Here is a 12,630-nt window from a genome sequence, read left to right on the forward strand (position 1 = left end):
TGGGAAGTCACTGGCACTCAGCTTCCTTAAGGAGGTGTTTCAAAAACTCATGGGAGAATATCCACTTATAATTGTTAGGTTTTGATATAGAAGTATCATGTAGAATGTAATTTTTTGAGTTTAAATACCCAGAAGACAGTGTTTTAATAATTTAAAATATCCACAGTTTGTTAAATGCTATATAGGTCTTAGGTTCTGAACAATTCTAGCTTTTGACACACTTATAATTTCGGAACACTTAGAATCCATCATTTAGTGTCAAAATTGCTTAAAACCAAATGTCATTGTGATCAAATTACTGTGGGAATAAGAAATGTTCTCATATAGATAATACTTTTACAAACGATAAGCTTGATAGTTCATACAGCTGACCAAGGGTACACTTGAAAGTGATGATAAAATAAAATTAAGTAAAACCCCTCTAATCACCAATTAGGCTCACTGCGCTCCCTACCCTGTTCAATAATAAGAAACCATTTCAGCCTTTGAAGTAAAGGAGGAAATAGATAATTAGTTACTTTGTGGCTTTTCAAAATAAGAAATTTCCTCTCTTTTATTAACTTTCCTTTCAACAACTAATGACTATATAACCACACTATAAGCAATTTTAAAAATAGCATCAGGATTAGACTTGTTGACATATTCATTAAAGGGATCTAGAACACATAAAGAAGTCTGGGGTTCAGACTTTCTAGTTCCACTGCTATTTAATGATAGGGATAGAAATGAAAAAAAAAATCATGAAATCTTTAGAGAATGGATGTTAAATTTTAGACTGAGAATCAGGACTTTCTCTCCAACATTATGAGGTATTTAAACTGGTAGCAGACACTTCTACTAGACACCAGAATTCACAAAACAGTACTGTTGTTGCTTATAATCTGTGGGGGAAGACAGATGAATAAAGTGACCACACAGTCAAAAGCAGACCGAAAAACTGGTGAGTGCCATGGAGGAATGATGCTAGGACAAGTGGTAGATAAGAGAATGCTCTGACTGCTTCAAGGCAGGCACTTCTGAGAAAGGGCCATTTAAGCTGGGCTCTGAAGGGAGAGGGAGAGCTAACTAGACGCTGGGGCTGGGGGGTATATAATATGTTCCAGGATCATCGGTGCTGTTAGAACTGAAGGAAGTTCAGCTTCGCTGGAGCCGTGGGTGAGTATGTTTAAGGATAAAACTGGGGAGGCTGCTTGGTCAGATTATGCTAGGTCTCATAGTCTTTGCTACGGTCTTTCGAAGGGTTTTAAGAAAAATTATCAGAATCCCATTCTGAAAGATTCCCTTTGAGTCCAGGGTGGAAAGCCGTGTCTTTTCTATATTTTCATAGGTAAAGAGTGTACAAGTGTCCACTTTAACTAGAGTCCCTTGGGAAATTATTCAAGCTTTCTTAACCGGCTGGTTCACACAGAAGGAGACTGCAACAATTTCGGAACACTTCTTGCACATTACAATTCTCCCTGAAATAGCTACTGAACGCAGAGAGACTTTGAAAGCTTTCTATAATCATCTGCAGTTGAATTGACGATGTGTGGAGCTCTTAAAACATCCAGATGCAACTCTATAATGCTTGTCAATCTTTGATGTGCACGGAACCATTGGAGTGCTTCCTAAAAATGCAGATTACGGGATCCACTCCTAGGGATTCTGTTTCATGAAATCTAGGTGTGGAGCTCAGATTTCATGTTTGAAACAAATATCCTGAGGATGCTGGTGCACTGGGTCCATAGAATAGACTTTGAGAAACACTATTTAAGAGGTTTGAATCTCATAAATTTACAACTGTTTTTCAAAGTAAATTCTTTGATGAGTAAATTCTTTATCATATTAGAAATAGTCCCGGTAACTGGGTGTCAAGTTAGCTTCTTTTCAGGAGGCCGATAAAAAAGTTATCATATCAAGAGAGGGAAGGTTTCATTTGCTTGGTTCTATTAGTTTGGTGAGAGACAAATAATGAAATTTCCTGAGTTCCCTATGAGACACAAATACTACATAAAGAGAATTAGTCTAGTGATAAAAATATGGGCTTTCAAGCCTGACTGTCTGGGTCTGAATCCCAGACTTGCTATTTACAGCTGTGTGATCTTGGGCAAGTCACTTAACCTCGCAGCTTCCTTATCTGTCATACGTCAATTATGACAGTCCCTATCTCAGAGGGTTGTTGTAAGAGTTAAATGAGTCGACACAAACCATCTATGGAGTGCCTGGCCCATCCTGGCAATATCTGTGTTAGATGTCGTGTGTCATTCCCACATAATGCTTCCCTCAAGGAGAGAAATAGTCAAGGTCATGCTTGTTCAGCCAAATAACATGGAGGGCAAGAAACCAGCTTAGCCGCTAACCAAGCACCCAAAATTGAGTCTCTGTATATTGTGGGTTAATGCATGGGGAAAATCAGCCATTTACTTGTGTTGAAATGAAAAGCAACATCATATCGATTTTCATTTTCTTGTAGCAATTAAAGTAAGTTGCTCATTTAGTAAACTGTGATTCATAAAGTAGAATTCTATGTATTACAATTCTTAAAGCAGTTTTCTGCTCCTTTAGAGAATGGGTGGTTGAAAAATTAAATGTATAAGAGGATGGCCAAAGTCATTCCACAGTTGTTCACTTATTGGAAATATTTAACCACGTGTTTGGTTTGGGAAAGTAAATGTGGACTCCTGCTTCTTTCCTTCCCAAAACTAGGTTTAAGAAAGTCTGGTTCAGGATCTAGTTCCCTCTTTTAGGGGATTTCAATCCTGTCCCTGTCGCTCATCTGTAGAATGGGTTGAATGGTGACAAACGCTTTTTGTTATAGAGCATTGGGACCACTTGAGCAAAGAACACCGAAAAAGACAAAGAGCTTCCCCAACCTCTGTGCTCTCAGGAGGGGCTGATTTCAAGGCATCCAGTTAGCTGTGGAAACAGAAGTGCTGACAGGGGCATCCATCACTCTGGAGGCACCATGGGCCAGGAGGCCATGAGGAAGCAGCGGCAGCACTTGTCAGAGCCCAGAAGGGCCTGGTGGGGGAAGCATCAGGCAGTCACTTCACTTACTGCTCATTAATATTATGCACTGCAGCTGGGGGACCCCCAAGTCAAAGGGAGCTCAGAGCAGCCTCAGCAGCAGTTAATGGCTCAACAACTTTTTAAACAGCTGGGGTGGTGATCCAGAAGCACTTGGAGATGGAGGGGGTAGTCGATTTCAAATCATCATGAAATTTCTTCATGTTTAAATAATCCCCATAGCAGGAGTAGACAGACGGTCTATAAAAAGGCATTTTCACACTCATCTCTCTCTTATGATAAACATTTCTTGTAAGAAGAAAGCTTTAGCTTATACCTACAGGGGTCTACAAGAAGAAAAAGCAGCTGTTGGAGAAGAGATAATAATCCTATGCTTCTTTCCAGAGGGTGGTTTTATGAGAAAATCCACAATTTTATAACTGGTACATTTGATGTTGGAAGAATGGAACATGCAGAGGAGAAAACTAAGGATTGTGTTCATGTGGGCTTCCAGGCCATCAAGATGCCCTCCAACCTGAAGCAGGAAGTGAACAATGGCTTGATCAATGTGGAAGAAACTTCAGAAGCACTGATAAAGACAGGACACATTAAGTGAGGTTACATGCATCCATTTCTCTTGTCCACCCACTTGTTTGTTTGTTTTTGGCTGTGCGGCATGCGGGATTTTAGTTCCCCGACCAGGGGTCGAACCTGTGCCTCCTGCAGTGGAAGCACGGAGTCCTAACCACTGGACCGCCAGGAAATTCCCCACTCACTTCTTTTTTGGGTTTTTGTTCAGCTAAACCTAGACACTTGGCCTAGATTTCTAATACTAAATTGGAGATATCTGTTCAGGTCACAGCCCTCTCGCACCATCTTTACTCCATGCTGGCATCCACGCTGTATGGCATGTTTTCTCAGGCAATCGCTGACTACAGTGGAAGTGGACATTTGGTTTAACTGGGGTTGGAATTTGGAATCAGACGGAGAGCCAGCAAGTTACTTTCTAAATGTAGCAGAAACTATGAGTGACCTAAGGAGCTAAGAGCTACCCATATTTCAGGGAAGCAGAGAAAACTGGTGTTCAGAGAGGGAGAAGAATGAAGTAGATACATAAAGAGAGACAGATAAACTTGTGAGATGGAGAATTCTGAAGGCTTCCTAATTCCTTGTCGTAGTGTTTCCTGAATGGGGGCTGAATTTTTTGCCTTACATGAGATTTCTCTCCATTAGTTTATTATTTTCTTTTTGCTTTACCTGGTGTGAGTTGGTTCCTGTTATGTGTAACCCAAGAGCCCTAATACATCGACTTGCAACTTGATGAGTGAGGAGAAACATCAAAACCTCTCTTCTTATTATAGACCATTAGTACGATGGACAACCCTTGAAATTTCTGGGTGTTGGACCTGTAGTGTATGCCAGCAAACTATAAATGGCTAAAATGGATTGAAATAATCTGGTCTCTCACAGGAATCCCTCAAGGAAACCGCTAAAGGGCCAAGACCGTGTGTTATTTGCCTTTCCCTTCTTTGCATCTGGCATACAGTACATACTCAATATACATGTAGGTTGAAGTAGAAAACTATTCCGTGAGAAAGCTATGTTTCTTGAGTGTCGATTTGGAATTTAAAAACTTGGATGATCTATTGAACTGTTTTTTATAATTTTGACTCTTGCATTATTTTACAGTGTATATACCATGTGAGGAAACCTGAGCAGGGCTTCTGGAGTGCCCAGTTTTACACGGGCAGTGGTTACACGGGTATGTTAACTTTGTGATGATTCACTGAACTAAACACTTAACGATTTAGGAACTTCCAGCATGTATGTTATACTTTAAGAAAGTATAGAAAATTTAAATATAAAACAAATTCCTAACCAAATATGAAGGGGAACGAGGAGGCTCAGACCACAAGGCCACATCATCTGAACTAGGACCCCTTAAGTGCTGACTGGACAGACTGTGTTGTTTAAGATTAAATTGATGAATCCCTAGGCCCGCCTACTAGGAATTCTAATGTGACACCTAGTGTCCTGAACGAAGAATAATCAGGCTTCAGGCATAAACATCCCATTATTAATCATGACATAGTCTCTTTAGATCTCACTGAGCAAGCAATGAAAATCAATGTAAATGACCCTTGGCAGTTTTCACTAATCTCTCAATCAGTGCTTGCTCCGTAGACCCTATCTATGAGTCCACATGGCTGTTTTTTTTTTTCTAAATCTGTATCTTAATAGCACTAGTAAAGTGAGAGTGACCAGGAGTGATTTCTTTCAGGTAATATTTCAATTATAAACGTGTAAAATAGGGCTGTGTAAGCCTTCCCTCGTCTAAGCTTTTATTTAGTAACCTGGTACTGTTACAGTAGAAAGACAAATTCCCCTTGTTGATGATGCAGTTTTGTTATTGTTATGCTAGAAACGGAAAGCCTGATGGGAATGCTGACCCCTGGACGCAGGCTTTATAAACAGTGTGTGCTTCACAGCTTTGGGATTGGAATATCACCCTAAATTCAATTACCATAGTACTAATGGAATCTGCAAGACTTGTAGAAATCCGTCTACTTATTCACTTAGAGTAGCGGCAGAACATCTAAAGAGTCCTTAAAACTGTTGCACGGGACGGAGCACTGGAAGGCAGAAGAAGACATCAGAAGGAACCTTTGTTTTTGTCTTTAGAGTCAAAGAATATTATACTGAAGGGAAGTTAACGACCAGCCAGGCCCACCTCCTCATTTCGGAGACAAGAAAACTGAAGCCCAGAGAACAGATGGGCTGCCTCCCCCAGTCATATGGCTTAAAAATATATATGTATACATGCATATACATATACACATACATTCTATACATATTACATGTATATGTATTTTTTTCCACGAGCTTTAGTGAAAGTGACCAGTGTTACCTCATTTCCTCGCTTCTCACATCCAGGATCCAGCCAAATCTAACTATTATTCATAGCCTGCGTATACCTTATACTTTCTTACGTCTGTATCATTGCCCCCATCACTTGGAATGTCATACTCCACCTCCCTAAACACCTAACTTCCATCTTTTGAAATAGTCATCATTCATGAGTGATTAGCTCAAATATACCCATTTCTTGGATAAACATTTCCCTGCCGAAACAAAACTTCTTCTGTCCACAGCAACTACAACAACAGCACTTACATACTATCTGTGATGAAGCATGCGGCTTGCTTATATTTGATCTCATTTAGTCCTTAAAATAACCATATGACATTGATACTATCTTTAATCACATTTTACAAATGAGGAAACTGAGGCACAGAGAGGTTAAGTCCCTTGTCCAAGGTGACTAAGCAGCCAGTGGTTCTGATGGTTTATTATAAATATGCTCCATGTTACCATTATGGTCATGAGGAGAGGAAACTAGACTCTTTAATAGGGTTTTTTTTTTTACCCCAAACAAACAAACAAACTGATTAACATATAGGGGTTGAGACCTTCTAGTTAATGGATAAGAATTCCTGAACTGATTAACATATAGGAATTGAGACCTTCTAGTTAATGGATAAGAATTCCTGAACTGATTAACATATAGGGATTGAGACCTTCTAGTTAATGGATAAGAATTCCTGAATTTCAAATCTTCCCTAGGTACAGGTTTGGTCAAAAGTATAAGGCATTGCTACTTGAACTTTAATTTCAGGAAGTGGGCATGCAGAAAGTGTATTGGAGACAGTTTTTTTAGGATGAAATCTAATGACTATGTCTGAACCCTGCACCTCACCTCAGTCTGCTCCACCTGTTCAGGGTCAAACTGGTCGGTGGCATAAACAGTCTTTGCACACTGCACAGAAGGCAGATCTACCCCACCTACTGGGGATGTAACCTGAACCGCTGGACTTGAATGCAACAGCTGGGTATGTGCACATTTTTCTAGAGATAAGTTTCATGATGTGCGCCAGGTTCCCCAGAGGGGTCACTGTTTTAGAGGCGTTGTGGAGGCAGAAGAGCTCCATGACTATGAAGGAAAAGAAGAAATTTCTGAAAAGATGAAAATAATCTGTGGGAAGGTAGAATAGTTTTTCTTAGATTTAAATAAAGCTATTTATTCCTTCTGGGGAGTGTGGGTTTGATGAGAGGGTGTCCCTATATGTCAATGGCACCATTGTCCTTAAAGTATTAAAGCAGTCAGAACTCAAGAGACTTGTCTCACCCTCTTCCCTTCCCCAGGACACGACAGTTGAATCTGAGACTTAGACAAATGGAGTGACTTATGCAAAACCACACGGTCCAGAGCTGGGATAAATGAGAATCCAGTTCTCATTCCTTTTCATGGTCCCTCCACATTAGTTCACAGAACATCCTATCAAAATGATGACTGTTACAGCAAAGGGTCCCCACAAAAACTCAATAATCCACACATGATCAGTGGAAGCAATGCTTTGTCATCTGGCTCCACTGAGTTTTATATAAGAAATAATCCTCTCTAATGCTTTCTCTGATTCCTAGCTTTGCAACATTCTCTTTCTATAAGAAAAGAATTGAATGGATGTTAACTAGACTTACTGTGGTGTTCATTTCACAATATATACAAATATTGAATCATTATGCTGTACACCTAAGGCTAATATAATGTTGTATGTTAATTATACTTAAAAAAAACTTAAAGAAAATAATTGTATACTTTTCCCACTGAGGATGGAGAAAAGAGAGTTAAACTAACTTTACTTGGTGTTTTAATTTTTTTTCTTGCTATTAAATATCTTTCATCTTCAATTTCTCTGTCTCCTTTCTACCCCAAATACCTCAGACCACCATCAGGATACCAAGTGGTAGAAAATGGTATAAGCATGAGAGTTGCTCTCTTGGGAAGTAATAATCACCGTGTCACAGTGTGTTAGAATTTATGCAGTGGAAATATTTCATTTGAACCTACACATCTCTATGGCAGTAAGAAATTATGATCTTCATTTTAGAGATGATGAAACCACGGTTTTCTGACAAGAAGATGATCCCCTTAAGCAGAATAGCAACAACTTTTGTCTAACTCTGGATTTTATAAAGTTCTTAATTTTAGGGTGGTAAATATGGGGACCAAAGTCTTTGGGAGATCCCAAATGCAGGAAACATCCTCCCTGCCCACATTAACTAACCAGATGTATTTATGCATATATGCTATGGAGCAGTTACAGAGACAGATGCATACATCCACATTACTGTCTTTTCTGCCCAGTGTATCTGAAGTTTTGCTTAGGTATGTAGAAGTTTTGCTCTTACCTGGGAGAAAACTGAGGTGTGACGAGCAGGAGATTTGTCCTTGCCCACATGATAAGGGAAAAGTTGCACCAAAGAGAACTATCACTCTACAGTGTAGAAATGTTCTTCCTAGTGATGCGTTAATTTTAACAAAATGTTACCATAATGAAGCAGCAGATTTAACTCATGGAGGTTTTTTATAGCAGTACTCTGTATGTGCAAAGTAAAATCTGATAGTATCTCTAACAGAGTCTTCCCCCCTTTTTTAAAATAAAGAACTTCAAGAGCAGAGTGGGAGGGTTTTAATGATAAAAATATAAAGAGTAGGATTCCTATCATCTTTAACTAAGGATAGGCTCCATTTCCTAGTTGTTTAACCTCTAAAAAAATTCCAATTCTTAAGAAATTTAAGATACTTTAGAATCTAAAATAACACTGAATATCATTAGAAAATTCCTTTGTCCTCTTATGATCATTTTACTTTGGTAAACAACTTTTCTCAGTATTCTTCTTAAAGATCACTATTTTTAATTAAGTTGAATCACGAAATGGATAGCATGGCACATGCATTTTGCCCCTGAGATACTTCATTTTGAAAGAATCCCAGAGTGAGTAGAGTTGAAGAGATTAGAGTTGAAGGGAAATTTACAAGACATCAGTCTAATCTTTGACTCTGGGTAGGACTGTCATTTACAACATACCTGAAAGGAAACCAGGCAGGATCTATAAGAATACGACCAATGACAGGGACCTCACTCCTTCACACAGTGGTCTACCCTTTGTTCCCCAATTCTCGTCATTTTATAGTTCTTCCTCATTTTGAATAAAAATCTACCCATTCTTTTGCCTGGACCTGACTCCCAAGTGACACAAAGTCTCCTCTTTCTTCACATATGATTTTTGAAGACTTGTTTCCTTGCTTCAAGCTTTTGTCCTTCAAAACAAAAGATGTGTCTTTGATTTGTCCTTTGATTTGTCTTCCTCTACCTGTGGCTCAGATCCATCAGTACCATCCTTCCCTACCAAAGTCATTGTCCTCTCAATCTATTATAATTTCCTAGTCTCCCTGTTAAAATGTGCACCTCAAAATTTATGCAACCTTTGGTAATCTTCAGAAATTGTTGCTGCTGAGAAATGTCCCTTGCTTTATGTGACTACCCTCTTCAGCTCACTGGGCTCTTTCAGTGACATTGGGTCTGAGGACCTACCTTTGCCAAGGTCTCATCATCCAGGTGATTCTTCTGAATCACATGTTGAAGTGCAAAATAAATTTTTTCCTGAAGCTTCTGGACCTTCCTTGGTTCTATCAGCCAGGCTCGGTCTGACAAAGGAAAAGAATGGGTAAGGAGGGGACAGAATGTAAGCTTTGTTGTATTTTACCTACATATATGTAAGTGCTGAGTATCAGACCCATTTCAAATTAGTTCCAAATTGCTTCTGAAGACATGTAATTATTTTTCTAAAACAAATATTTTATAAGCAATTCTATGATGACAGTAATGTATAATACATTGACATACAGAATCAGGGTGGAGGTAAAGACACAATGGTTCAAAGAAACTCCATGTGTCTTATTGTCTGTGACAATTTACATCTCTTACTCTTTCTCTGGACATATGCTTAGATTTTCTTTCAAAGTGTAAGTTAATGATTTGTGAAGAAATGAATTATAGAAGTGAAGAAAACCTATTGTAAAGGAGTGTTTTTGGAATTCGGAATCTCCCTTCCCTTTTATAAGCTAAGTTATAATTTATATAGCATCAACACGAATCAATTAAAAAATTTAATCCTGAGTCCTCTTTTTCTATATTGAATGTTTAAATAATAGATAGGATAATCCCTCCTTTCCTTTAGCCTTTCCCACTTTCCTTTCTTTTTTCTTTCCTCCCTCCCTCCCTCTCTTTGTTCCCTGCTTCCGTCCTTCTTTCTTCCTAGACGCTTTATACCATGGTGACAAAATTCAGCCCAGTGTCAACGCCTAAGGTTGAAACTTCAATGAAGAGACACCTAGAGTCTCCAAATGCTGAACAAATACTCATGGAAAAGAACTTGGACACGATCCTTCTGAACACGTTCAGGTCATGTGAGAAACTCGATTCTGTAATCCTAGACAGGGCCAGGACAAGTCTAGCCAACAGTTAAGCAAACCCTTACGTAAGTGAGCACAAAAGCCTTCAGTGACAATTGTCAATCAGAATACATTAAGTTCCCCTGCCTCTCCCTTCCCTAAACTATCTGGAGCTGAATAGACAGTAACTATTATGGCAAGAACTTGGGCGGAAGGGTGGGGTCTGGCATGCGATGGAGCCTACACAGGCTGGAATACTGTCTTTCCTCTCTTTTTGAATATGGCACTAGGCCAGGGTGGCAAACAAGGTATCTTGGAGTTGCAGAAGCCTCTGAGTGTGGGTCTGTGACCGGGGCTGGAAGATTCCCCACTGGGTAGAATAAGCTAAATATCATGCTTCCAAACTCCGTGGAGTTTGATGGCTTTAGCATTTCTTCCTAGAAAAAGGCTCATAGTTCAGCTGATTTCTAACTCATAAGAAGCAGGCTTGCCTTCCAAGTGGGGCAGTTATCTTCATGGATTGTTTAGATTTGATATACCATGTCTTAAATATTTGCTGCTGGGAATTTACTGACTTGTCACACACATACCTACGAGGACAGTGACTTTTGTAATGCTTCCTTTGATGAAGCAGGAACCAGAGTGAAACTACCTCCCTCATCATAGACTCAAAGGCTTAGAACTAATCTTCAACTGAACTATAATCAATGGGAGCAATCAAATGCAATGAGAAAATGGTAGGAGGAAAATTATTTGGCAAGTGGTTGCTACCAGAAATAAATATTGCTTGTCACTTCTTCCATTTATCTTTGTGCTGCCAAGTCTGGGAAACTTTCTAGGGTTAAAAAAAAGAAAAAGAAAAAGGAAAAAGCCTGGAGGAACAGCTTGATTTTAGACAGAGCCACAAAAGAAACTGTTAGTGATGATATGCCAATTGATAACTAATTTCCATTTTTGATAAAGTAGTTAAATAAAAGAAGCAAATTTTAAAAATCCTCATAAAATTTATCCTCATACAAATCCTCATAAAATAAGTAAATAAAGCCTAACAGATACAACGTGTAAAGGCCGTATTATGGGTAGACATAGCTAGAGTGACATGTCAACATGTCCCATCACAGGGAAGATTAATTTCTTCCAGCCTCACTGAAAAATGTTAGGTATAAGAAAAGATCAAGTCTCTAGAGATAAACGGTTTATAGAAGGAATGAGTCTCTTGACCATAAAAATGACCAGGAATGTGTCTTTCTTTTCATAGAGAACTGTCAATAAAACTGCTATTCCTTGACCCCAAATCTAACTGAACAGATGACTGAATGAGCAACTCTGACTTTTCATTCTGGTTGAGCCATGCATTTATTAGGATTCCATACATTTTCAAGCCAGCATATACTTTTAAAAAGAATTTCAATGGCTATAGTGCTATTTGATCTATAAATGTCATACCTTACCTTCTTTGAAAACTTTTTGCTGTTTACTGCATTTCAGAGCTAGACGAGGTCTTTATTATTATGAAGCTCAACGCTCTTACTTTACAGGTGAGGAAACTGAGGCTCTGAGGGGTCAAGTGTTTAAGGTCACACAGATACCTGGTGACAGAGCCTGTCCTAGAATGTCTACCACCACATCAGAGATTCTTCCTTTACCAGTCTTTAGTAAGAGCCATTTTTTTCCTTTGCTGTCCTTACCTCCTTTTAAAGCTTCTAATATTGCATAAAAAAAAAAAGAGGCATTTGCCTGAAGTGAGAACGCCAACATTAATTTGGATAGAAAAACCGATGAAAGAGATATTTAAAGAGGAGAAAATATATGCTTTACTTATTTTTAGTCTCTATGCTGGCTTGTTCATTCAGGTATATTTCTACTAAGTCTCACCTAACTGGACATTTTTGTCTATGTCCTTTATTCTTAAAATCAAAAGAGAACTTAGTTATAACTCAGGCCACTATTTGTCTTCATTTATCTGTTAAGAAATGATTATGCTTTTCTGAATCTGGAGTCACCCTTACCACACATCCTACTCTTGCATTTGGGACAAAACTGATATTTAAATTAACCTGAGGCTACTTTCCTTTGAATTGTCCAAAAATATCACAAGCTTGCTAAAGAAAATATAGTTCTTTTAAAGTTTCTTCAGAGCACCTTGGCTTAGGTAGATGCAATTCATGTTAAAGATAGCAAAACAGTTTCTTTTTTTAAAAAGGTAAGGACCTCAGACTTCCCTACCTGGAGATATCAGAACAGCAGATGAGAACAAAGCAATCTCTTCTTCAGTCAGCTGCAAGGAACACAAATTCTTTGCAAAGTCAAATGCTTCATTCACTAGGTCATCAGAACCTATAAAAGAA

At 38.7% G+C, this 12,630-nt stretch overlaps 1 protein-coding gene and 1 long non-coding RNA gene across 4 annotated transcripts in view; one reads left to right on the forward strand and one right to left on the reverse strand.

The window, feature by feature from the left end:
- Nucleotides 1-7,222, forward strand: part of LOC309664974 — a 42,180-nt gene extending 34,958 nt beyond the window's left edge. Inside the window, exons 5-8 of the long non-coding RNA XR_014266107.1 lie at nt 1,104-1,155; nt 3,391-3,597; nt 4,675-4,747; nt 7,189-7,222. This is a non-coding gene — a long non-coding RNA (uncharacterized lncRNA). The remainder of the gene's footprint in view (nt 1-1,103; nt 1,156-3,390; nt 3,598-4,674; nt 4,748-7,188) is intronic.
- The window catches only part of RORB (RAR related orphan receptor B), a 352,150-nt gene that overhangs the window by 27,049 nt on the left and 312,471 nt on the right, over nt 1-12,630 (reverse strand). For all 3 annotated transcript variants that reach the window (XM_082471044.1, XM_082471043.1, XM_082471042.1), the window contains 2 exons: nt 12,509-12,619; nt 9,423-9,535 (listed from right to left, as the gene is read on the reverse strand). In XM_082471044.1, the coding sequence (XP_082327170.1) occupies nt 9,423-9,535; nt 12,509-12,619 (224 nt within the window). The remainder of the gene's footprint in view (nt 1-9,422; nt 9,536-12,508; nt 12,620-12,630) is intronic.

The sequence above is a fragment of the Balaenoptera physalus genome (genome assembly GCF_965194825.1).
Source record: "Balaenoptera physalus genome assembly, chromosome: 7".
NCBI lineage: Eukaryota > Metazoa > Chordata > Mammalia > Artiodactyla > Balaenopteridae > Balaenoptera > Balaenoptera physalus.